The sequence below is a fragment of the Lineus longissimus genome, chromosome 2 (assembly GCF_910592395.1).
Source record: "Lineus longissimus chromosome 2, tnLinLong1.2, whole genome shotgun sequence".
Classification (NCBI taxonomy): Eukaryota; Metazoa; Nemertea; class Pilidiophora; order Heteronemertea; family Lineidae; genus Lineus; species Lineus longissimus.
In genome coordinates this window covers 12768689-12795785 of record NC_088309.1, presented here as the reverse complement: position 1 = coordinate 12795785, position 27097 = coordinate 12768689, and the positions used below count along the sequence as shown (strand labels likewise).

At 41.7% G+C, this 27097-nt stretch overlaps 1 protein-coding gene across 1 annotated transcript in view; it reads left to right on the top strand.

The window, feature by feature from the left end:
- The window catches only part of LOC135482646 (TLC domain-containing protein 2-like), a 93707-nt gene that overhangs the window by 24108 nt on the left and 42502 nt on the right, over positions 1-27097 (top strand). The window contains exons 3-4 of the mRNA XM_064762890.1: positions 6601-6683; positions 14204-14375. Coding sequence (XP_064618960.1) covers positions 6601-6683; positions 14204-14375 — 255 coding nt within the window. The remainder of the gene's footprint in view (positions 1-6600; positions 6684-14203; positions 14376-27097) is intronic.

The window sequence follows — 27097 nt, the reverse complement described above, 5'->3', positions numbered from 1 at the left end:
CAATAAACATGCATTTAGTGCACTCTAGATGTATTTTATTATATATTATTAGCTCAGCTGAATTTTGTCAGCTGAGCTGGTAAAATAACTATTCAGAATTGCGTCCGTCCCACCCATCCGTCAACATGCGGGCAGGTTTTGTAATCGTAAGACCTAGGCACTTCAAAACTTGCCATGAGGAAGAGCAGCCAATGAAATGCCCCTGACAGAAAATTTAGCTAGTTTGACTTAAATTCTGCCCACCAGGGACTAAAGGCATAAATTACAAATAGTTTTTTTGCCCCTTTATTCCAATGGTAAAGTTGAGGAAGACTGCATGCAAGTAGGTTTCAATATAAAATTGGAATAGTTTTGATGGATACTACCAGTTGGTTAGCAAAAATTTGGATTGACCTTGTTTTAACTTGATTTGAATTTCCCGCTCTTGTAACTTCTTTTTCACTTGTTTCTTACATTTTCTTTCTTTTTTAAAAATATAGTAGGTGACCACCTTGGAAATCATATTTTGCCATTTTAAAGTCTTTGTGACTGTGTGATCCTCAAAGGTGCATCATTATTCGATATGATCAAGATTGACATAGAGTGTATAACATTTTGACCATGACCTAGTTCCCAAGGTCAGAAAGGTCAAACTCTAAAATTCCACTGAAGTTGATACGTTTCACTACTATTTGTCTGAGATGCTTCAAATTGTATATGGAGACACCTATTGGGCATCTGTACAAGTTGACCAAATTTAGGTGAATTGTGACCTAGTTTATCAAGTTCACAGAGGTCAAACTCTAAAAGTGTAATTGACAGTGCCATATTTTGTCATATCTTAAAGTCAATTTAACCTCCATATGTCATTTCATCTGCAACTAAATGATTCCCTCATGAGCACAAAGTTACTTCATGAAAATATCTCAAAATTGAAAAAGTTATGAGCATTTCAAGTTAGAGATTCAGCAAGGCTCATTAAAAAGTGGGACTGCTAGATAATGATATGATAAAATGTCATAACATGTACTCCAATTTAATGAGATATTTGATTCTTGAAAGACTAGCTCTGTACTTCATATACCATATTGAAATTCACCGTATGTGTAGAGTATGCAATTATGAAGAAGCCTGCGCTTTGATGTCATAGTTGCACAGTTATATACTGCTCACACATCAGCTAATTTTGTTCTGCGTGGAGTGATGATAGCATTAGTTATGGAAGCATAGGTGGTAGAGCATCGGTCTTAAGGAGGTCTCGGGTTCGATTCCCGGCTAAGGCGCCGCTTAGAAACTTCCTAATGGTCAAGTTTCGATTGAGCACTTAGTAGCTGCTTGGTCCCAAAAGCGCATTGAGAAACCATGGAAATGTGCTATATAAGAACCCAACATTATTATCATTACTACTATAAGTTAGAAGGGTTAAAATGACCTCAAAATCATTGGTATAAGTCCACCATCCACTCAATACTCCAAGTGAGATGTCTAGATAAGACTCTTGTGATTGGTTATTATTATTTTTTTCTCGTTGCCGTTTCACAAAATGTTGACGTTTGAAACGAATTTGAAGACGTCTCACTTCTCAGTCTTACTTCAAACACGTGGGGCCGAATTTACGAAGGGTGTTTAATAGTTAGACGCGTGTAAATTCTACATAATCAGTTTCAGGGCCTAATGCGGTTTTCATGAAGAAACCCTGCAAGGCCCTGACTCTGTCTATTCAGACATTAAACGCTGTTTTAAGCTAAACACCCTTTGTAAATTCGGCCCGTGGTCTTTAAAAAGGCTCTAGTAGCTGTCCCCCTTGGGAGGGGTGGTATATACCATGTTGGAAAAGTCTTATCATGGAGGAGAATGACTGCAAGGCTATAGGCAATGAAGATGATGAAGGTCATGGGGAACTGTAACACCCCAAAAATTTGCCAAAAATCTTAGAAATCTACAGGAAAACATACACTGTACGCAAAATTATCCCCGAAATTCTTGCCCCACACACTCTCAGCTGCGTGCGTATGACATCTAAACTACACATGGTCAACCCAGTCCCCATCCTCGAACTGTACAGTCCTTCAAGAAAGTAAATGTCCTCAGGTGTTTTTTTGATATCACAGAGATAGAATAAGACAATTGAATGCGGTTTTCAGCAGAGAATGGTATATCCAGTTGGTCATGTATCTGTTGTATTTGCACCCAACTAATCCTGTCTCTTCATTATGTAACAGGTAATTTTAAAAATGTCCAAAAAGTAACTTTTATTTTATTTTTGTTCTTTCTAGCTCACCTCTTAGCAGAGGTGAGCTTATCCCATACCGTGGCGTCTGTCGTCCGTCGTCGTCGTCGTCGTCGTCGTCCGTCGTCGTCCGTCGTCCGTTAGCAGGGCACGTTTCGTAACTGTTAGAGCTATTGAGTTGAAACTTGGTACACATGTACCCTAATGTAATGACACCTTGGAGACCAAGTTTCGATCCGATTCGTTTCATGGTTTGGCCACCAGGGGGCCAAACGTTAAAAGTGAAAATATGCAATATCTCCCTTAATAGTAGTCGGGAAATTTTGAAAAAAATATGGTAGGTACTTCTAGCAAAGGTGCATCATATATCCTCCGGGTTTTTGATTTGACCTCCTTTTCAAGGTCACAGAGGTCAAATGGTGTAAATTGGCCCTTAGGATGTAACCATGGCACGTTTCTAAACTGCAATGACTATTGATACCAAATTTGGTACACATTTACCCCTTAGTCAGGTGATCTCAGGGACCGAAGTTTGGTCCAATATGATTCACCACTTGACCACCAGGGAGCAAAATCCAAAAACCTTAAAAATGTGATTATTCCTTAACTTCTTGCCCGATTGCCACCAATTTGATATCATGGGTACATCTAACCACCATACAGTATATGTCACACAGGTTTTTAATTTGACCTTCTTGTCAAGGTCACAGAGGTCAAAGGGCATAAATTCGCTGTCAGGCTGTAACTATGGCACGTTTCTTAACTGCAATGACTATTGATCACAAATTAAGTACACATGTACCCCTTGGTCAGGTGATCTCAGGTACCGAAGTTTGGTGCGATCTGATGTGCCGTTTGGCCTCCAGGGAGGGGGCCAAATCCTAAATTCTTCAAAATGCCATTATTCCTAGTAATGACTTGCCCGATTGGCACCAATTTTATATCATAGGTACATCTAATTCTAACAACCATTCAATGTGTCACCCAGGTCTTCTTTGATTTGACCTACTTTTCAAGGTCACAGAGGTCGAATGTACTGTAAATTGGCCATTTTGGGGAAATTGTAATTGCTTGGACCTACATCAAACCTAACACTACATGACACAATACCATGCTCTTTATCCATCTTTCCTCCACATGAGGTGAGCACAATGGCCCTGGCCATTTCATTCACAATGTATGGGTGAACTATGATGCAACAAAGGTTTTTTGGCTTTCATTACTAGAAAATTCCTGCTAAATTCTTTCATTTGAAGATTAGTTTAAGCTCGCTACAGGTGATTTTTTTTTCAGACAGCTGGTGACCTTTGAGAAAACCCCTCATAGTCAGCAATGCAGTCAGTCAGGGTCTTTATGGCCTACTCAGCTTATACATCAAGGATTGGGGGTCTTTATCAAAGGTTATGGGAGAGTTAACAAAAAAACAACATAAAAATCCTGTGCAAAAATGTGCATTTGTCATGACTATCGAACACACTCTATGGAATTGCAAGTGCCAAAAAATGATGGTCATAAAGCACAGTTCATGGACTCATTTGAATTTTTGAAAAGGCACGTGAAATAAAAACAGCGATTTTTGGACCTTTTTTGAAATGTTTGTTACATAATGAAGGGATGGAATTAGGTGCATCCAAATACAACTGATACGGCGGACATTTACTTTCTGGAAGGACTGTACATATCAGTCACATTGCCTCTTTCAGCCTGTAACTCGTTTCGTACGGTTTGATTTGAAAACTGAGGCGAATTTCAGGAAATCCGACTTTCAAAATCAGCAGACGATCGCACAGATTGCACTGCCATCTGCTAACTGCCAATCAAAATACATTCAATTGAAAAGATCTTCAACACATTGTCATATGTTGCTTGAGTCACCACAAGTGTATTTAAGGTAAAGGCATCATGTGACAGTGGAGGAAATTTGAATTTGAAAAACCGTGAGTATACGGTTTGCGGCTGTCAAATCAAACATGGCGGACCGTGTATGTACGGCTTGCGGGCTGAAAGAGATAAGACCACAAATTTTCCCCCTCAGTTCCTGCCTATAGTCCACCTTTAACAAACCCTTTTCAAAACACACAAACCTACTAAGTTTGACAACCACCCTCATCAATTTTCCAAAATAGTGGGCAGATATTGTATTACTGTTCGCCGTCAGTCCTTATGTCAGTCTGTCCGAAAGTGATATATCTCCTCCTAGACAGTTCAATGTACCAACTGGAAACTTTGGTTCATGTTTGGTACTCTACAACACCCTTGAAATTTTGATCCGACTCTGTCTCTTGCCACCAGCGATATGTGAAAACAAACAAAGTCGCTTATAAATAATTCTTTTTCGATAAAAGAACTTACGGTAGGTTCTCCTAGCAAGGATACATCACATATCACATGGGCTTTGATTTTATCTACTTTTCAAGGGCACAGAGGTCAAATGGTGTAAATTGGAGCTTCCTTGTCGATTTATGACCCGACAAGAAATTCAGTTTGGCTGCCAGGCTGCCATCTTTCTTCTCCACCCCATAACTTCAGAACCAGTTTAGTGACAGCCAGAATCACGGAGGATTTGATAGCAGGTACCACCAGCGGGGGCAGGGCCCATTGTCTTGAGTACGGATCGGAATAGCGGGACGATTCCATCCAGTGTTAAGTATTAGTACATTTGTAGTACTAACCACAAAATAGAGTGAATTAAGAAAACAGCATGTTGCAAATTGAATTGAAAAAATATCATTGGATCTGTAAAGTTTTTACTCTATCGGTGCTGAATACCAATCATACCCCTTGGACTAAGTCCTGACATTGGGTGATATGAATAAAGAGTAGTAAATGCTTTTATCTAAAACTCCATGTACATTTACACTAGGCCTTTCTGTACAAAATTGAAGTAAAAGCATTTGCTAGCCTTTATTCATATCACCCATTGTATACTTGTTGTCCCTATGCTGTATGTTGTGACCATGTGGAATGCTTTGTCACAGCATATCAGAGGAATTGATGTAAACATCAAAACTGCAGTTACTGGTCGCCCCTAGCTTGTAAGCATGCATCTACTGGGCAGGTTTGTGACAAACGACTGTATACTCGTTGCCCCCAGGCTGTGTGTGACCATGCATCAACCGACTGGTTTGTCACAACCTACACTTCAAAGGAAATTGACCACATTTACTGGTTGTCCCTAGGGTTGTGACCATGCATCTACTGGACTGATTCGCCTCAACCTGACAGATTACGGTATTTAAGGTCTAAACTGCAGTTATTGGTTGTCAACTGGGTTGTGATCATGCATCAATTGGGTTGTCTCGGTCCAAAAAATCATTGTGATGAATAGTGTCAGATGTAATTACTGTTGCAACATTCAGCTGGTTACATATGTAACAAACTCAAGGTAGATAGTGACCTACTAGGTACTTTCTATGTTGTGTCCATTGACACATTTATTTCAGCTGAGTGCCAGGCCCTAGGGCTTCTTATTAGCCAATAAAGTGATGATTTCTCATGAGTTACAGTGTGTCAGTGACACAAGAAGTAAAGTAACAGGCTACAACAACCTAACAAAGGTTGAGAGAAATGTTCTGAGCCTTACATAATGTTACGAACTCTAAGGCGAGTTCCGTGGGTTGTCGCGTTGTGCACTAGATCGATGCAGTGTATAAAGGAATTGAACGAGGTTTTAAAAGGAAATATAATATATACAAGTTTAATTCACAAAATAACATATATACGGGTATTGTAAATGACTTTAACTGAGTAGCGGCGCGTGTCGACATAAGTTCTCGCGATGGGAGCAGACTTTACGGTTTCAATTGTTTCACTAAGTTCGAATTACATTACCTCAGCACACACACAGACTTGACGCCTCGTGATTCCTCGAATCATTCATACAAGTTGTATCTTACGTTCGTTTCTCTTCGTGCTCGTCTTGTGACCCAGCGCTTCGTCCCTGTTAGCACAGCTTCCGTTCGGCCTCCTCATGGAGCTTTTGTTCGGCTTTCTCACGTCGCGTCACCCCTGCCTTCAGCTTGCTCGGACTCAACATTCGGACTTCAGGACTCCGCCTTCATTCTGCCTACTTTCCAAAGTCTCGTGCGGCCTTCTCCGTGTTATTTATCAGTCTGCCCCTATGCTCCCTGCGCGCTGTATGTATTACCCGACACGTAACACAAATTAAAGTTCACGTAACACAAAGTCCGTAGAATAGAATTGTAGAATAGTCAATAGAGTTTGGATTATAACACATCAGTTTACAACAAGATATTTTACCTGACCTAAGTGACTATTGCCTTGACTGCAATATACCTCACTTTTGAGCCTCTGTTTTAGCAGTCTCCATTTAAATGAAGAGACCTACCAGTGCTGTGATAATTCCCTAAATGATGCTTTCCCAATTTCAGGTTATTTCATCCATGACGTTGTGCACATGCTTTCAAACAATAAGTCAAGGCAATCCTTTGAACTCATCGGCCATCACATAGTCGTGAGTATTCACCTTCTCTCTTGGTTCTACCCTTTAAAGTATGCGCGTGTTGGCCGATAGCCCATGCGGAATCAAACCTAAAAAATAACTGAGAGAGTTCGACAATTTTTCCTTTAAATTACTTGTTCTTGGTCATGCATTGTCCTATTTTCCGACCGTGCTTTTTTAGTGCCCATGGGTGAACTAATGTCATCCTTCACATATTATTCGTATTCAGCTTTGCGTTGTAGTCGTCTGTCAACAATGGTGGCATGTTTGCTCACTATTGAGTCTATAAATTTTTAACTTCGTGATCGATGTCTTATGACAAGACTTGATGTACGAAAGGTCGTCACAATTTGACTTGCACTCTTTGGGCTCTTGGTGGCCATGAACGATGATCGCCAGAATCATGAAATTTTTTATAAGGATACTTCTGATAAGGCTACGAGACATAAAATAGTTTTTTTTGATTTGACTTGTTCTTCAAGCTCACGGAAGTTCAACCCTAAAGTTTTACCAATGTTTCAAGAAATCCTTCATTGTGTAAGCTTCAAATATATGTTGTTGATTGATCTGAACGAGCTGAACATCATATTCATAACATTTTGACCTTGGTGTACTTTTCATGGGGACTGAGGTCAAACTCAAACATTTTACTATTTTGTTGCACCCATTAGGCGAGAGTGTTTCTATGCCTTGTTTCGCGAACCTGCTGCTTACGAAAATGACCCAAAAATCATTGACCCTACTCATCGCCTTAAGAAAGCCAGTTGACAACTTTTTCAATCTTTTATATAAATAAAGGGTGTCGTTACAGCTTTTGTATGAGGTTTTTGCCCTTGAAATTTTACCTTGAGAACATGTGCACCCCATGAGACATCCTGATTTTTTTTTGGCATCTTAGCAAACGCGCCGCCGTAGAAATGCGTGAAAATGTAAAAAAAATAATTTTGTTCTTTATTTCTTTCCCACCCACCGCCTGAAAATGAAAACTGATCAGTTTTTAATTTTTTGGGTTTTTCCGACCGCCGCTTACAATATATTAGCATTCACACTCGTTCCTAGAGATCTGCAATGCATGCCGTCCTGCAGAACCACCGTATGTTATAAGGGTTCTGGAAACTAGGTTGTACCACGCCATCTGTCAGGAATATGGTAGCAACCAATACTTCGTCGATGTACAGGTCTCACTAGCCACTACCGAGCTAGGCTAGGCCTACCTACCTCCAAAAAACATCATTTCGTGCATACCCCTGTTGTAGTGGCTGTACACCTGACAGTATCTCACTCTCACACAAACCTATACATTTCTGAATATCTTGTCACTTGTAGAATACATCTGGTCAAGTTTCAATATCGTCTCGACATACAGTCATGTATAGACTGATGCAGCACAATGCATGAGACACCCTGTATGTCAACGCAAATTAAAAAAATGTCACCTTTCTGCCTTATCACTTCAAGATTAACAAGGATGATGAAAAAAAATTTTCATACACATCTACTCATCACCGCAAGAAAGCTAAATGACAACTTTTTCAATCTTTTATATAAAAATAGGGTGTCGTTGCAGCTTTTGTTTTGAGTTTTTGCCCACGAAATTTTACCTTGAGAACATGTGCACCCCATGTATAATCTCACAGGAACCAGTCGATGTCTACTTCCTGTTGAGCTATAAATAGCATGCAGGGCCTGCTCACCGCGAAAGTGCACAGAACAAACTGGTATTTTCCTCAAATAATCGTCAGAGTTACCCCTTCACAAAACACCTTGGACATTTACATTTGAACAAGTAGCAATAGGGATAGAGTAGGCCCATCTGTATCCATGCACCTGAGATTGAAGAACTAATTTTTTGGGGGGTACAATCTGGACTTGATCACCACTGGCTTGTGAGACCAGAACATAGCAGAGCGAGGCTATATAATGGGCTAGGAATAATGGCGGCGTGGCTTTCGGTATTCCAATATTTGGTGCGTAGTTCCAGGGTGAATAAAAGAGGAACACATTATCAAACGTTTATTGATTTCTTTATTCAAAAATTGGGGGGGATATATTGTGAAATTTTTAATTTATTTTCATTGCCCCTTCTCAGAATTTTTTTTCTGACAGCCGCTCAAAAATTTAGGAATAAAAGGTTCTCTTAACAAGGTATTAAAAAACTCGCCTTAGTGCTGGAAAAAGTATGATTCTGGGTATAAACGACTGTACTTCGCTCTTTTTTTCTTCTGAATGGCCTAAATGGCACATCCGAGGCTTCAGTACAAATGAAAAAATGTTTTTTCCCAATACTACTTTTTTCGGTTTGGCATTTTCCAATGTCGGCGGGCCCGTTAACAAAAGAAAAAAAAAGTGGCATTAATGCTGAGTGTACTTTTTTGCATTGAATCGCATCATTGTTCCTTTGAAAGGCGAGCCCCTGCTTGTTTTGCTGCTTCAAGCTTTTGTTCTGTTCTGCTGCTGTTATATTTAACCATTCCACTAACCTGCAAATTGTGCTGTTACTTGTTAAATTTGTTCTTTTGTTGGTTGTGCATTGTCTTCCCTTGCCAAGGCTGATATAAATTCTCCATAAAAGCTGCACTACCACACCACTTCCTCTAAGATCGCAAAATTGACACCAATGACAAAAACTGTTCTCCCCATATCTAGTGCAAATGACATGCATTAACATTACGCGAGGTGAGCACATGGTCCCTGGACCATTTCATTTTTGGCTCGCCGTAGCGGAGTCTATACAATGCTGCAGTGTCAGTCCTAATATCCGTATCTCGTTTCAAAAACAGTGGCACGTTTCTAAACCGATAGAACTATGAACTTGACAGGACCCTCCCCAAGTGATGTGACCTCTGACACTGAATTTCGGTCCAATCTGATTCTTGATTTCGCCACCAAGGGGCCAAAAGTAGAAACGTAGAAAGTGTGATATCTCTCTTATAAGTGTCTCATTTTCGATAACATTTTTATGGTTGGTTCTCGTCGGAAGGATGCATCACATTATCATGAGTTTTTTCATTTGACCTGATTTTCAAGGTCGCAGAGGTCAAATGGCATAAATTGTCTGTTTGAGTGTAACTATGGCACGTTTCTTAACCGCTAAAGCTACAAACTTGAAATTTGATGCACATGAATTCCTACATCATATAACCTCGGCACTGAATTTTGGTCGATCTGATCTCGACTTGGCCATTAGGGGGCCAAAACTGATAAAGATAAAAAGTTCAATATCTCGCTTATTAGAAGTGACTTGTTTACGAAGATATTTTTATGGTAGATACTCTGAGCAAGGATACATCACATCATCATATGGTTTTTTTTATTTGACTTTTCAAGGTCACAGAGGTGAATTGGCATAAATTGGACATTTGAGTGTAACTATAGCACGTTTCTTTACCACCTGAGCTAGGAACTTGAAATTTAGTGCACAGGCTCCCCTATGTCAGATAATCTCTTGACGCCAAAATTCGGTTTGATCTGATTCTCGACTTGGCCACCATGGGGCCAAAACTGAAAAGATAAAAAGTGCTATATCTTGCCTATTAGTGACTTGTTTTCGATAATGTTTTTATGGTAGGTACTCCAAGCAAGGATACATCACATGTCGTACTGATTTTGATTTGACCTATATACTATATACTATATACTATACCTGTAGCATGTTTCTAAAACAGCATGAATTCCTAACCACCGAATATCTATACGGTGAGCACATTGGCCCCTGGCCTTTTCATTTGGTAGAAAGAACAGGGGACTGTTGAGTTTGATATCCAGCATGTTCTGACTTGGGCTTTGGCCACTAGGGTTATGCGAAAACACAAAAAATGCAATAACTCTGCTAATGTTGGTTGCAGCTTGCTGAAATTTTTATGGGTGATGACTCTTGTGAGGGGACATAATATATGATATGGGTTTTGACCTTGACCTAATTTTCAAGTTCACAGAGTTAAAATTACGAAATGTTCACATTTCATATCCACTGAAGCTAATGATCCCAATCTCTGTACATATGTAGGTGACAGTAACTCATAGACCAACTTTCGTCCTTATATCATTCCTGGTTTGGCCACCTTGGGGCGCTATGCAAAAACACAAAAAGTATGATACCTCGCTTAATATTGGTCGCAGCTTGCTGAAATGCTTATGGCAGGTACTTCTGATGAGGGGTGGGGTTTGGTGGGGGAGGTCACTTATTGATTTTGGGCCCAATCCAATGTCATAGATGGCTGCCACGCGGCTATCTTGGATTTCACATCCTCGACTATAACTGCAGAACGAGTTGCCCCATTGGCTGGAATTTTCTGTGACATGATGGGGTGGGATGGGAGAGGTGACCTATTGATTTTGAGCCCAATCCAATGTCATAGATGGCTGCCACGTGGCCATCTTGGATTTCACATCCTCGACTATAACTGCAGAACGAGTTGCCCCATTGGCTGGAATTTTCTGTGACATGATGGGGTGGGATGGGAGAGGTGACCTATTGATTTTGAGCCCAATCCAATGTCATAGATGGCTGCCACGCAGCCATCTAGGATTTCACATCCTCGACTATAACCGCAGAACAAGTTGCCCCATTGGCTTGAATTTTCAGTGACATGATGGGGTGGGATGGGAGAGGTGACCTATTGATTTTGGGCCCGATCCAGTAGGCTATGCATCACTAATTGACCAATCAGCTTAGATCGCGTAGGAAAGTAGTACTTTAAGAAATCATTGCATGGTCTCACTGTCCAGTAGGGGTGCTATCTGTGTAATCAGAATGTAGTTTCTCTGATATCATGAATTAAGGTTGTTTCTGGCAAACATTCTGATGAAATTTGAGCCTCATATGTTCACCAGCGTGGATTTGGGGATCCAATTAACCCGCCGAGCCGTGAAACGTGGTGGACATGTGAAATTAAGACAAAAATGACCCCAAAAACTTCAGACCCCCCCCCCAACCCTGAAATTATCATGGTCATGACCTGTCAAAAATTCTATGCATTTATGCCCTGGCCCTGCAAATATTAGGTTCGAGTGAGATATTGGGAAAAAGTTATGGCAGTTTATGTATGAAGGAAAATGGCTTAAAATCTATTAGTGGTGTGTAGCCAATATAAAATATGGCTGCCAGGCAGCCATCTTGGATTTCACAGTTACCTTATGGGCTTGAAATTTTCTGTAGCATGATGATTGATGGGCAAGGCTTGGCGAGGTGCCTGATCGCTTTTGGGTCCGAACCGATATCTAATATGGATTCCAGGTGGCCATCCTGGCTCAAACATTACGGACTGTAACTGCTGAATCAGACAACCGATGGCTTTCAATTCTCTGTGGCATGATTTGGTGGGGTGGGTGAGGTACCTTAGTAATTTGGGGTCTGATCTGAAATCCTAGATGGCCACCTAGCTGACCCTGTTGTGGTCTTCCATTCTATTATAGAAATATACTTCCAAGTCATATCAAATCCAATGCAGCAGCATAATGTATAAAGTACAAGCCACATTCTCAAGTGATATAAATTCTGTATAACTACACCATGCAATCATAAATTACCTGTCGATTTGCCATTACTTTGGTTAGTTTCCAGTGTGAGGATTCGGACAGCGTCAGCAAGACACACTATGGTTACCAAAATGCTAGCAGACAACAGCAAATTACCTGTCGATTTGCCATTACTTTGGTTAGTTTCCAGTGTGAGGATTCGGACAGCGTCAGCAAGACACACTATGGTTACCAAAATGCTAGCAGACAACAGCAAAAAATTTGAAAGTCCAGGCAGATTTGACCGCAAGTATTTCCTGTTCAGTGGCACTCGACATGGATTTGCTGGTTGGTATTTCAAGATGATAGCTCAAGCACATCTGTAAATAGGTTTATATTGATGAAACTGTCCTGAATAAGTAGTGAAACCAGTATTTTTGTGTCCCTACCCCTAAGTAAGGGTACAAATTGCGCTTATATCTACCATATCTGCCTGAATTGTGATGATTACTGCACGTGCTGTGTTGTGTAGTGTGTTCACCAAAATATGAAGATGTGATAACAAGCACTTGGCTTAAAGTGTAACATGTGACTTAAAATGCAATAATAGGAGGCAGACAGTCTGCTATGGTTACATGTGGACACTGTGTTGACTGTCCGCTATGGTTATGGTTATGGTTGGGCAGATGGGTATGGTAAGGCAGATATGGTAGAAATAAGGGCAAAGTGTGCCCTTAATTAGTTATAGGACTTCTTAAACACTGATTTCACTACTTATTCAGGAGGGCTACATCAGTAGCCGCACGTACACCACCTGAAAATGGACCACCAATCTTGGTTCGCGAACCAATGCCACCCCATTGAAAATCCACCAAGTGCGTACACCAGCACTGCAGCTAGTTATAAAATCCGGCAACAGATGGCGCGCAAACAATAAGCAGAAAGCGCCATTTCGAAAGTGCCACCTGGAGCCGAACCATCTAACTAGCTATTTGCTGATCCATTTGCGCGTACACCACGACAAAGCCGAGCTTTTAACAAGCCGGGCGAATTTGGACCATCAAGCTTGATGGGACAAATTCGCCCAATCAAGCTTGTTGGGACAAATTCGCCCGGCAATTTGTATCGGCAATGGATTGCCGAACCAATTTGTCGCGGCAATGTGGTGGTGTACGTGCAATTGTTCCACCAATATTTCGTGGTGTACGCGCAGCTGGTATAAACCTATGTGCTTAAGCTATCATCTGGAAATACCAACCTGCAAATCCACGTCAAGTGCCACAGAGCAGGAAATATTTGCAGTTGAATCTGCCTGTGCTTTAATTTTCTTTGCTGTCGTTAGCTAGCGCTACGGTAATCATAGTTGACAGTGTCTTGCTAACACTGTCCGAATCTCCACACTAGTTTTGGAGTGCGGAGCGCTTTGCGGTTCACTTGTTGGCATCTTAAAACGTTGACTAAGTTCAATATGACCTACTTTCCAAGGTTGGGGAGGTGAAACTTTGAAATTTCCCTGATAATGTAACGTTTTGTCATTATTGGTTGTTAAGTGGAGCAGGATTAGCCCTGTATTGTAAGAACATTGAACTTGACCAACTTTCCATGGAGAATTTAGTCAAAATTTGTAATGACAGTCCTCCATCTTTACCTGAAATCAGTATATTAGAAATACTGACAGTTAATGAGGACCATTTATTTATCCTTTGTTGACCTGTGTAAGAACAATATCCTTAGGACACTTCATTTAAATCAAACAGTTCTATCAGACTTGTAAGCTGGCATTTATCTAAGCATCCTCACAAAATAAAACCCTCAATAATCGTCTAGCTGATCAGCAAGACAAAATAAGTAAATCAAGTAAGTATAATTTATAATCTTGCTGAAAGTCTAGCTTTCAAAAAACGTTGTTTGTCTAAAGCTAATATCTATTTGAGAAAAAAAGTATGGCTGTTCCAATCCAAGCACCATGTTGCGGGCTTGCTTGGCAGGTGAACCATGCTGATAGTAGCAGAAACCCCAACTGGCAGAAACCATGTTTGTTACCTGATGCTTTGACTTTTCTTCTTTTATTTCAGGTTTGTATATGCTTTGGCGTTGCTATAGTCTTTCAAAAATATGTTGGGTATGCAGTAGTAGCTTTAACTGTGGAGTGGAACAGTATTTTTCTACACATCCGGCAGATCATGCACATCCTTGCTGTTCCAAGAAGTGGCACAGTTTATCGAATCAACAGTTTGATAACATTAGGTGAGTGTCACATACAAAATATCTTAAAATCTGAATAACAGCAATATCAAACCAATACTAGTACAGCACATTATGCAGCAGTCAATGTAAACCCTGTACCTCTGCATCATTGATCCCAGAACCTCTGCCCATTTTTGGCTCATCTCGTGAGCCTACGCGATGACCTGGCGTGCTTCGTCGTCGTCCATCATCGCGTATGTTAGTGCGGCAAGTTTCGTAACCGCTTGAGGTCTAGACTTAAAACTTGGTACACATGTCCCTTTGGGCCCTGGGGCAATTCACACCAAATTTCATTCCAAAATTATTCTTGGTTTGGCCACCAGGGGGCGTAATGCAAAAACGTAAAACATGCAATAGGACCATCATCGCGTAACTTTGGTCGGATTTTCATGAAATTTTTTTGTTAGGTACTCCTAGCAAGGATACATCCAATATCATACGGGTTTGTGACTTGACCTACTTTTCAAGGTCACAGAGGTCAAAGTTCTTTAAATCACCGATAGGTGGCACGTTTCGTTTGTATTTGAGCTAGAAGGTTCTAAACTTGTGTGGACAAGTATCTAGGGACCCTCTATTCTACCCCAAAAATTTGGTCGGCTCAGACATCAAATATGGCCGCCAGTACTCCCTACAACATCCCGGATTTTCAGTCAAATCCGATAACCAATATGGCCGCCAGGGGGCCATCTTGAAAATTAAACAAAATGCTATAAACTTACATGTAGATGGTACCAGTAAATTTTATTGTGCCATTGAGCTGAGAAGAATAATGTCATTCAATGGAATCAAAACTGGTGAAACTAGCCAAAGTGTTGAAGCTTACATTTAGGCCTCGGTTATTATATACTCATCAAAGAAAGTTAAGGACCACTTTTTAGCTCACCTCTTAGCAGAGGTGAGCTAACATCCATGCCAGGAGGCCACTGCAATGCATCCCATTAACCCCTGCTCACAGAAGAATCCATCTCAATTGGGCTCGTGGTCATGTGGGATGGACCCACCAGCAATGGAGCCGTGTTCTGTTCTCAGATGAGAGCAGATTCAGCCTGGACCACAATGATGGACGTGTTAGAGTCTGGAGACAACAGGGAGAGAGATTTGCAGATGCCTGCATCGCTGAACATGACCGCTATGGTGAAGGCAGCATCATGGTGTGGGGCGGAATCAGCTACAGTCAACGCACTCGCCTCTATGTGGTCCCAGGGGGAGCAATTACAGGTGTGAGGTACAGAGATGAAATCGTTGAACCTTTTGTGGTTCCGTTTGCAGAAAACGCTGGGGAAAATTTCATTTTCATGGACGACAACGCCCGTCCCCTCACAGCGAAGGTGGTGACACAGTACCTGGCGGATCATGGAATTGAGCGTATGGACTGGCCAGCGAAATCCCCGGACTTGAATCCGATAGAACATGTCTGGGACATGATGGGAAGGAGTATTGGAGCGCTTGAGGTGCAGCCAAATGGGTTGCAGTAGCTTGGTGTGGCCTTGGAGGCTGCCTGGGATGCAATTGATGTCAGGGATGTTAATCGTCTGATAAACTCAATGAGACAGCGGTGTCAGGCTGTTATTGCAGCAGGGGGAGACCATACTCACTACTGACCATGCTGACATTGATGACAAGACATTTAGGCTAAAATTGTGAAAAAGTTGACACACCAAAACACCCATTTTCAGGTTGTAACAAGTTTAGAAAGAAGTTATGCAACAACTGGAACAAACAGCATGTGAAATTGATGACTGTGTCTTGGAGGTCATACAGGACATTCATATTTAGGCATTTTCTAGTCCTTAATATGTGCTGTAAAAAAAATATGTTAAAAATAAAAAGTGGTCCTTAACTTTCTTTGATGAGTGTATTCTTGGTTTACAGGCACCCTGAAAGTGACCCGAGGTATGAAGGGTGAAATAAAAAATTGCAAAAATTCCTCCCCTACCTTTTTTTCAAATTTTGGACCTTTTAGGGCAACCCGTCAGACAGAAAAATTGAATTTACTGTCATATTTTACATCTATCAGATCATTAAATTGTTGTTTAGTGCTGGAAAAAGTATGTGTATTCTTGGTTTACAGGCACCCTGAAAGTGACCCGAGGTATGAAGGGTGAAATAAAAAATTTCAAAAAATTCCTCCCCTACCTTTTTTTCAAATTTTGGACCTTTTAGGGCAACCCGTCAGACAGAAAAATTGAATTTACTGTCATATTTTACATCTATCAGATCATTAAATTGTTGTTTAGTGCTGGAAAAAGTATGTTTCTGGGCAAAAAACAACTGTACTTCGCTCTTTTTGTGTTCTGAATGGCCTTAAAGTGATACTATGATGTGATTTACAACTTTGCGGAAATACGTCCGTTTTTAATTGTTGATCACAAATGTAAAGCTCAAATTTTCCATTTTTGATTAGATTTATTATAAAATCGCTGTTTTAATTGCGTCAGACTGGCCAACTGCCGAAGACGTTTTGAAAAACCCGCACTAAGTCACGTGACCTAATGACATCACAAAATGAACAAGTCAGACCGTCGAATATTTTCCTATTCGCTCTAGCAAGAAGCTATATCCGCAGTAGTTCGCGTACGCTCAGGAAAATCTAATGAATATTAAATGAGGTCTAAAAATAGTTTTAGGAATACCATTATTAGCTCAGCTGACAAAGTCAGCGGAGCTTGTCAAATAGCTAATTGATTGGTGTTTGTCCTTCCATCCTGCCATCCATCTAGCCATGTTGGGCATTTTGTAACCGTACAGCTGAGGCACTTCAAATATGGTTTTGTATATAAACACCGCAGAAAATGTTGCTTACAGAAAAAAATTTGGGCGATTCGACTCAAATTCAGCTCCCCAGGGGGCAAAAGGTGTAAATGAAAAAACAATTTTTTGACGCTCTATTCGAGCAGATAAAAGCTTGAAATAAAGTTGAAAAGGTCTTCATGATACAGAAGTTTTGATATAAAATAGATTAGAGTGGATTTATATCACCAGTTGGCGGTAGTGAGCAAAACTGTTGTTTGACCCCAGATGACCCCGCTTTAAATTTCCCGCCGCGAACTGACATGAAAACCTCGAACCAGGGAATACCGGACTGCTGGTATTGCCAGTGCATTCACTGTATGAACGGCTCGTCTGGGGTAAATTGACGAGGCGGCTCGACCCTCCACTGCGCGGTCGAGGTTACCTGGAGTACCATCATCAAGAAAATGGCGGTGACCTTTTTATTTCTACCGGAGCGATGATTTTGTAAGTGACAAATTTTCTTATTTAAGCCTTTTCGGAAATGTATTTTGGTACGAATCTTCACACGTTTATAGAAAAGATCAACGAGAATGTGTTCAAATGCCCTCATAACGATGAGTTCAACGGAATTTGGTCAAAACAACCTTCGAATGGAGTCAACTTCCTTTGCGAAATTGAAGCGACGACCTCATTATTTATCGTAATTTATGCAGATCTGAGTCCAGCTGATGGGCAAAATTAGCGATGGTTTCAAAACAGTCTCCCAGACATGGGGCAATCTCTTCATTATCATAATGGGATTTGGAGGCATGTTTACAGATTTTACAAGTTCGAGACCTGTAGGACCTAAAACTCGCATAGATCCCCATAGATCCCCTCTATTTGTCGAGTTAGCGCCCCTGTAAAATCATGCATTTTCGGACACTAGAACGACAAATCTTCCTGCGGATATCGCGGTTTCGGTGATGATTTAAGGAGAAATTGACTGTTCTTAGAGTTGTATGGGACAGAAATGAGTTCATACTTCATGAATACATGAATATATTATGATATGGGCGGGCTTCTAAGTCAAAACAATAACAAACTCAACTGCATCTCTACCGTGTATCGCTTAGTGCATTGCCTAGTGTATTTCGTAGTGTATTTTAGGGGAGACATTATTTCCACACTTTGGCCACGCCAAACGTCTTTTTTATTCGTGGAAGTTAATCTGCTCTGTAAATTTTATTTTACACAGGAAGAATCCATACAAGGTATTGCAATATTTCATGTCTATTGGTGTATTTGTGTACAGGAGCGCACCAGACAGTGAAACGTGTAGATGTGTTTAGTGCTGGTGCTGTCAGTAGACTGAATCTGATTGGCCATAGCGATCAGTAATATGGGTCGTGATCACGTGATGTGACGTCACCGCGGTATCCTCCTTGGCTGATGGGTGATGTTCTGAGTTGTGTTCAAACTATTGGAAACTTCGGAAATTAGTTCTATTAGTTCTACTATTCTGCAGGAGTATATTATAGCCATTGATGTTGACAGCTAAAAGCACGAAAACTTTGTTTATTTATCAAACTGTATCGAGTGTTATCGAATCGAATGAATGTGTCGATCGTCGGGGCGGATTGATATGTGGTTGTGCGTCCAAGGCGATTAGGTCATTCAGTTAGTTTGAGAAAGATCATGATCATGAAGATGCGTGTTGTGTTATCATAACCGGAAAATAATTTGAAGTTATTAGTGGTGTTGTCATTGCCATTTTTTGCATGGAATGATAGTTCGAGAGCTCTCATCGACGTATTCAGCATTGACGGAAAGTAGGTCCGGATTTGGCAAACACTGTACAATCACTTTCCATCTTGACGTCTTGTAAATGTAATAATCTTTGCCAAATCAGTGATTCTTATATAATTTACTCCATGATTGCAATCAGCCTTTGTTAAATTCCAATCACCTGCAGGTCGGGTCAATCTTTTAACAATAAAGTTAATTTTCTTAAGCACCTCTTTATCTTACTTCTTCACATACAGGGCATCCCAAACACTTTGCTAAATCCACTAACCCCCCCATTTCAAGTTGGTATTGCACCAGACCCAAGCTCAACGGTACAATGATCATGTAAGTGTCCAAATACCTTTTCAGGACATACTAGTATGAGGACATCAATTTTGATACCAGAAGGAAAACCAATCCTGTCTGTGTGTCACTGTGACATAGATCCTGGCTCTATTGGAAATGTCGCACTCGCACTGCATTACTTCATGTGATGTCACTTACATCTTTCACAGTTGACAAATTGAAGCATCCATGGTTATTGTAACTATATATAGTCCTTGCCAAATCTATCTAAAAGTATCAGTAAAACTGCTAAACTATGAATTGTATCTGCTTACTCAGCTGAGCGCCAGGCCCTTGGGCCTCTTGTTATGACGTCAGCGATGGAATTTCCTGGTTGGACAGGAAATTTATGATGAAATGACTTGAACTGTGGACTTTGGGGGGAGGGGCTGTCCCTTCCCTTACTTCTACTTCGAGATTTTTTCCAAATGTGCTGGACGTCCCCGACGGCATACAAATTTGGAGTTGGTTCTCGAAGTTGTGTTCCGGCGGAGCATCAGGAGGAGAAGATGAACCACCGGCTGGTGACCTCTCGACTCGAACTTCATGGTGACGGCCCGGATCTTTGATAGGGCCAGGCCAGCAGAAAATCCCAACACATTAGGTTTTGCTGGTGTTGCCGCAAAACATCGCAGCACAATGCCACCCGACAACCCTTTTCTTCTTTTTCTCCATAATCTTCAGTTGTTATCGTGTATATATTGTGTAAGGACAGGATGGAATGTCAATGGTCAATGGCAGTTGTAAATAAACGAATGAGATTTTTTTTTTCGCGGGAATGTAAACCACCGCGACCGCGAAAATGTTCATGTTCTGACGTCATCAACGAAAACGTCGTCGGCGTAGCGCGATTTCAACGGCATCGAAGCGAGCCGTCCGGGCGGGATTAAAACCATCAATTTCTAGAAAATGTGCATTTCGATTCGAAAACCTTACCGATTTATGAGAAAGGGACGTAGTCATTTGTCAAAAACAGCTAAAACATTATATGGTGAAATTTGACGCGAGTTACCCTTTAAGGTTGGAGGTTTTCAGTACAAATAAAAAAATGTTTTTCCTGATGTTTTTCATTTCGGTTTGGCATTTTCCAATGTTGGCGGGCCCATAAACCACAAGCTAGCGACTCATGCTCTGCATCATCCTTTCTGAGTACAATTTCAACCAACTTCTAACTGAAGAAACTACAGACTATCACTCAAAACTTGATCTTGTTTTCATAAACAGAACCTTGGATACTGTTGATGCAATCGACAACTACTGGTCTGATCATAAGTTGATTTATGCAGCATAACGACTATCTCCTTCCATACATCGCCCTCAACCAATATGAATTCTCCATAAAAGCTGAACGACCACACCACTTCCTCTACGATCGCAAAATTGACATCGATGACCAAAACTCTTCTCCCCATATCCACTGCAAATGACATGCATTGACATCACCCGAGGTGAGCACATGGTCCCTGGACCATTTCATTGCATGGAATCGCATGTTTGTTTCTTTGATAGGTGTGCCCTGCATGATTTCTTCCAGCTTTTATTCTGCTGCTGTTATATTTAAACACTAGAAAAGTACCCGTCCTTCGGACGAATGTTGTGAACATAGTCAGGGGTCTTGTGGATTTGTCCTTAAGTCGAAGTGAAGGCGATGTGGGGAAAGTGTCCTAGTGGCTCTGGAAATGAATGTGTCCTAATTGACATACCGGTATGCGTTAGGGATTAGAGACTTCCTGGTACACCACATTTTTGGATTTGTTTTCCGGTGCGATGATATGTATCCGTTCTGCTGTTCCAACGCAGGACAGGGCGACATAGAACATGCCGTGTGAGAACTGGCGTGGTGAGATCGGGACCTATGGTTTGAAATGTCTGGCCTTGTGCTCTGTTTATTGTCATTGCATAACATAGGCGAATCAGGAACTGCAACCTCTTGAACTGGAATGGCAGGTCCGATGTTGATGGTACCAATGGAATACGTGGAATACGTGGAATGAAGGCATGGTTGCCAGCACCAGGGCCATGTAGAATGATGACTTCAATGACATTGGTGTGGCAAGCAACAACGCGACACTGAGTTCCATTTGTGATGTTTGGTGGGTCCAAGGATCAAAGCACAATGATAGGGCAGTCAATTTTAAGCAACAGTCTGTGGGGCGGTTGGCCAGCAATTGTGAGTGAGTTCAAGAATTCTGCTGGGAAATGAGTAGCTACTGCTGTCGTCAGTGTTGTGTTGAATGATTTGTAGGTAATTTGTGAACTCTCCAAAGTGGCAAGAATGGTATGGTTGAGGTTGTCGACTGTTTCATTCAGAGGAGTAAGAATGGCACGTTCGAGTATCCATTGATCATTCTTTCTTTGTGTGGGTTACTCGGCAAAGATAGCGTGAATCAATTGTGCTAATGTGTCTGTTTTTGGTAGACATGGAGGGATTGCAATGGTGTTTGGTGGTTCAGCAATGGGATAAGTTCCATTGCAAATGGACATGAGGAGCTGTGAATAACTTGCAGCATGAACATTTCCAGTGAGGTGAGCACGTAGGTTTGTTTGTAGGTGAACAACTTGGACGCCTTTCCAGAGGTATTAGTTTCTTTAGGGATGCATAGATGATGTTTGCTTGTGTACCATTTTTTAAGAACTGGTAATATTTGGCCGAAGTCTCCGCACAGCAATGTTGGAATTCTGCCAAATGGTGCTGTATTGCCTCTGATGTCTTGCAAGCTGCAGTCTACGGCTTCATATGCGGCTTGTGGTATTCGACTCGATGACTCGACGACGCGATGGCTCGATGACGCGATCGTTGCTATGGATTTTGCTAAAATACGGAATCCCATGATCCTGGTCTCCGGGCTACCGCTGCAACAGCAGAGGTTTTAGCTCGGCCTTCCCATACCCAGCTACGGTATGTGGAAGGATGTGCCCCCCCCCCCCAGCCATGGCCACTGAAGATTGGTCCCCGCGATTGATTTTGATATTTAAAGGACTCGCGGAAGTTTCATAGCATGCAAAATGACCGGAGATTTAATTGACAAGCAAGTTTCTAGTGGCCAATGTCAGATGTCAAGTGGTAGTCTGTCAACAATCGGAATTTCGCATATGTGCAGTTTTTTAGACTCAGTCACTCAGTCCCTCTTCCGTCCCTTGACATCTGCCCCCCCCCCCCCCCCAATACATCAGCCCCTATACATGCTTTCCGAAATTGGTGGCTTGCATTGGAACTAACTTTTTCCCCCTTGTCCGTCATTAAAGGCATTCAAGTGTGTTGGTCAACCATAACTATCTCCTTAGTCCCTCCACCATAGGCCTAGTTTCCCCTTATGACATCACTATTTCGGACACTCAGCGCCCCATTTCTGGAAAGGTGTACAGGACATTTAATATTGCCGTGCTGAACGGATATCCAGAGCCAACCTTGTCTCCGGGAACTCGCGTGTCATTTTAACATTGGAATTTCTGCTCGTAAATAACCTGGGTAGGAGGTTGATCTGAACTACATGTATATATATTTAGGTGTATTTAGCTGTATTGACGGTAAAGATACCAGTGGTTTGCATAGCAACATGGTGATGGTTTTATCAAAAATGCGAACTTGTAGGAAACGAAAAATGGTCGGATCAGATACGGTGAAAACAGCTGGAAAGGGGTTGGTAATGATCGGTTCTTTTTTATTTTCCTCCACTTATGATTCTATGTATAAATTACAGTCCAAGCAGTGATATTCTTTAAAAAGATTCCAACTTGATCGCGTCATCGAGTCATCGCGTCGTCGAGTCATCGAGTCGAATACCACAAGCCTTCATATGCTGCTTTGTGGGTCATGGGGGCTGCATCGACGACAATTGCGCAACAGTCAGTGATGACCTTAGCAAGGGTGGTATTCTTTTTTATTGCACATGTCGGCATGTCTCTCATATGCATATCCAGGGGTATCTTGAAAGTGGCATGTAGAGTTCGTCCCTTTAGCAAGAGCAAGGGCTTGTTTGGATGGTATCATTGGTAGGATGAGGTTGAGCACAAATGTTTTACCAGTGCCCCCTGGTGCATCAAGGAAGATGATACCTGGCTGAGAAGATTGAACTTGGGAACAGAAGTGGTTGTATATTTGTCGTTGTTCCGTTGTAAGCTTGTGTTTGTTTTCTTCAATGAAGGCTTCCTGTTGCGGAATAGAGTACTGTGTGTAGCGATTATATTCTATCATATTGTGGTCGGAATTGCGCGGTGGATCGTTAAACCATAGCTGTCAAGATGCTGTCCTCTCATCTGTAGAACTTGGTGTTCTTTCAAGTGCAAGCAGGAGTTGTAGATTTCTTGGCACTGGTCTTCATGGAGGAGTTCAATGTTATGTGGAGAGAAGAGGTCTTCGGCTAGGTTGCTGCGATGTTGTTCACAAAACAAGCAGGGGTCTGCTGTTTCGCAGGATGTAAGTATACCAGGGAAGAGTTTTCTGAGTAGGGCAGGGCTGTTTGATTCATTGGCCTCAGACAATGCTCTGTGTAGGTGGTTGTCATCAGCTATGAGGCCACGCCGGAGGCAGGCTTCACGAAATGTGTTGTCGACGTTCTTCAGATCTTGAAACTGCAAGGGCCAGGAACATCATGAAGGAGGATGCGAAGGAAGTAGCACTCTCCTTGATTTGGAGAGATTGTGTAGACGCGGCCCAGACATTTTGCTTTGAAAATGCCCATTAGACAATGCGAAAATACCCTTTACAAAAGCCCTGAAAAGAACACTTTCCGTGCAGATAAGTTTTAAAAAATTGTGCCATCATTGTAGCTGCAGGTTTAGGCAATCTTTTGAAGGTGGACATAACAACAACACACTCGAGGTCAAATTCGAGAATATAGGCCTAGGTAACAAAGTTTCAGCCCTGCTCGTTCATTTTATAGATTGCACTAACCTGCAAATTCAGCTGTTACTTGTTAAAATTTTTCATTTGTTGGTTGTGCATTGTATATTGCAAATGACAAGCATTAACAGTACCCAAATTGAGCACATGGTCCCTGTGTGACTTTGTGTGAATATCAGTGCACATAAAAGTAAAAAATTGTTAACACAGATCTGATGATATCACAGAATACTGTGGTCAGAAATTTAGTGCAGACAACAAAATCGCCTCAATTGCACTTGTGTGGGTGATAGAGCATGTTGGTTGTTCTCAAAACTTAATGTTTCTTCAGTAATATGAATGTGAATTTTGAGTGGGCAGTCTTCATTGGTTTTACTGATGATCTCTCTTTGGATTCGAACAAGATAATTCAAGAAATACACCGAGTATAACAAGATATTCAGGATTGTATTAAGATCCAAGGAAGAACCTCATTGAATTCTGGATTCATCTGAAGTCTATGAATTGTTATTTCATGAAGGTATTCCCCTGTGGCCGAAAAAAGACCAGGACAGATCATGTGTTCGGAATCCCAGAGTAAACATCATTGACCAATCAGCTAATAGACTAATAAAAATAAGAATAGCCAGACAAGCCTTTAGGCGACAGAGGGTCAATTGCTGCAGGCAGGTGGACGGGAGGGTGAAGAGTCAAGTGGGGCAATCGTCAACATGGTTGACACCTTATGGTGTGTATAGAGTTAAAATTTTGAACGAAAAACCGACTGCCTTAGGTGTAACTGTCTTTAGGCATAACGTTTGCTAACAAACACCTCTACCTAAGCCCTGGCTGTCTTGTAGTAGGTAAGTGAGACATGCAAGTGTGTCAGTTCAAACTTACCCCCATAATCTAAAGTTTGATACCAAAGACAACTACCTTAGCTCTGATGTTGCTAACACCAGCAGCTCACGAAAATTCGAAGCTCCTCACCATAAGCTCATGGTTGATACCAATATTGAGATGAGATTGTCTTTAGAACATTTACTTGATAGTTCATTGGATCATTTTAAGTAGCACATAATATAACACGGAGACCATTAAAGAGGAACACGCATTTATTACACATATCAGTGTTCTCGCCAGGATTTCAATCAAACGGGGCGCAGCTGGCCGGAGGCCAGCTCCTATATGCGCCGCAGGTGCATTTTTGGTGAGGGGGGGTCCGGGGGCCCTCCCCCGGAAAAATTTTGAAACCTAGATGCTCTGAGGTGCAATTTCAGGCCTAATTCTGATGATATAAAACGACATTGCAGCGTTAGTATCGTAGGCAAAACATTTTGCTTCACGGTAATTTGCGGCGTCACGTCGGTCAGCGGGAGGGACGCAAGGCGGGGTATCCACGTAAATACTAGTATTCAAACCGTTACATGCGCAGGGCTGTTTACTTGTACGTTTCAACCGTATTTTGTACGTTTTCCGATGTTTGTGCACCGCTGTACGGTCGGGTACACTATATTATACGGAGAGATAAAAAGTTGTGTTTGAACGGGCACTCAACATAAAATAACCACCTGAAGACAGTTTATACGATAAAAAAGTGAAGTTGAACGAATTAAAAATTCACTGGTTCCAAAAAAAGTTTTTGATCCCCCTTGGCCTTGCCCTCCCCGCTTGCTCCCCGGACAGGACATCGTCAACTGCGCATCCCGCAGCCCGCGGATGCGCAGTAACCAACTGTGCAAGCCCTGTGCTTCTTCATGATGACATGATGATGATCGACGCTTCTATACATGTACAATGTTTACTTTGTTGAAAATTTGTAGAGGCCTTCTTCTCGTTTGATCCCGTTGTACCCTGTATATCAATTGAAAGAGACTGCTGATTTTACGCCGACAGCTATTATCATCCACCTGCGGCACACCTGCAAGCACTCTTTTCACATAATTAAAAACAACCGCCCCGCTCTGCCGCTAGCCGATCGTACAGGTGCGCTTGACCTCGCTGCCAAGGCTACGGGTGATTGTTATTGGCCGACCGTCGTCTGCCGGAACACGTGGAAAGTAATGGTAGTAGGCCCTACTGCTGTTGTGTTGCGGTGGAATAATGATCGTTGAGTGACGGCGGAATGTTATATGCGATATTTACGGCTGTGTTTGTGTAACTATTGGCTGGGATTTAAGCATGGCGGGGGTGAATTTAAAGAGGGCGGCTGCAAATTTAACAGGGCGGGCTAATTTTAGACGGGGCGCATTTTCACTGCTAAAATTTAAACGGGGCGCCAGCGCCCCGTTTAAATGGACTGGCAAGAACACTGCATATTCAGATTCCTATATCAACAAAACAATTATCACATATCAATTACATCGCTGCCAAGCTGAGCTCACTCGAGTTTGTGAAAGCTGTTGAAAATTAGCATTTATTGTGGAAAACCAGGTCATGACGAGGTACCCGGATGTAAACGTCATATCTAGCCCAAAGAAATCCGGTCCGCCATTGATGTGTACATTAGCGAAGCATATGGATGGAATAATAGCGATGAGTGATTTATCAAGCGATTTTAGCGATTTCTCTGCCGCCTTGTCGGAAGTTTCTTCTGAATTGGATAGTTTTGAAGTGTCTGAAGATGGAGATTGCCTTGTCCATGCCAATGAAGCCGGGGAAGACGGCGAGCAGTGGTTTGTAGGACCGTGGATGTTCGAGCCTGAAGCACCAGCGGATGCCATGCATGTTGTGGAAGTGATGGCAGATGATCGACAGTGGAGGACCGATCCTGCCCGTTTGCAAGAATGGTAAGATCTATTTGATTCTATTATCTATGAGAGCCTAAAGTTACAAGCCTATAGTGTGATTTGATTATCATTTACGGCACATGCACCACGGGAACTCATCAGACATTAAACACAGTGTCCAGTGCATAATGTACACCCAAGCCAATATTTACGACAATGTATGTTCAACAACAATGTATGTTCAACACGGTGAGACAACACCGATAGCCTACCCCTTATATATGTCATGCATGTGGCAGTGCAATGGCTTGCGAAATAAATTAGAA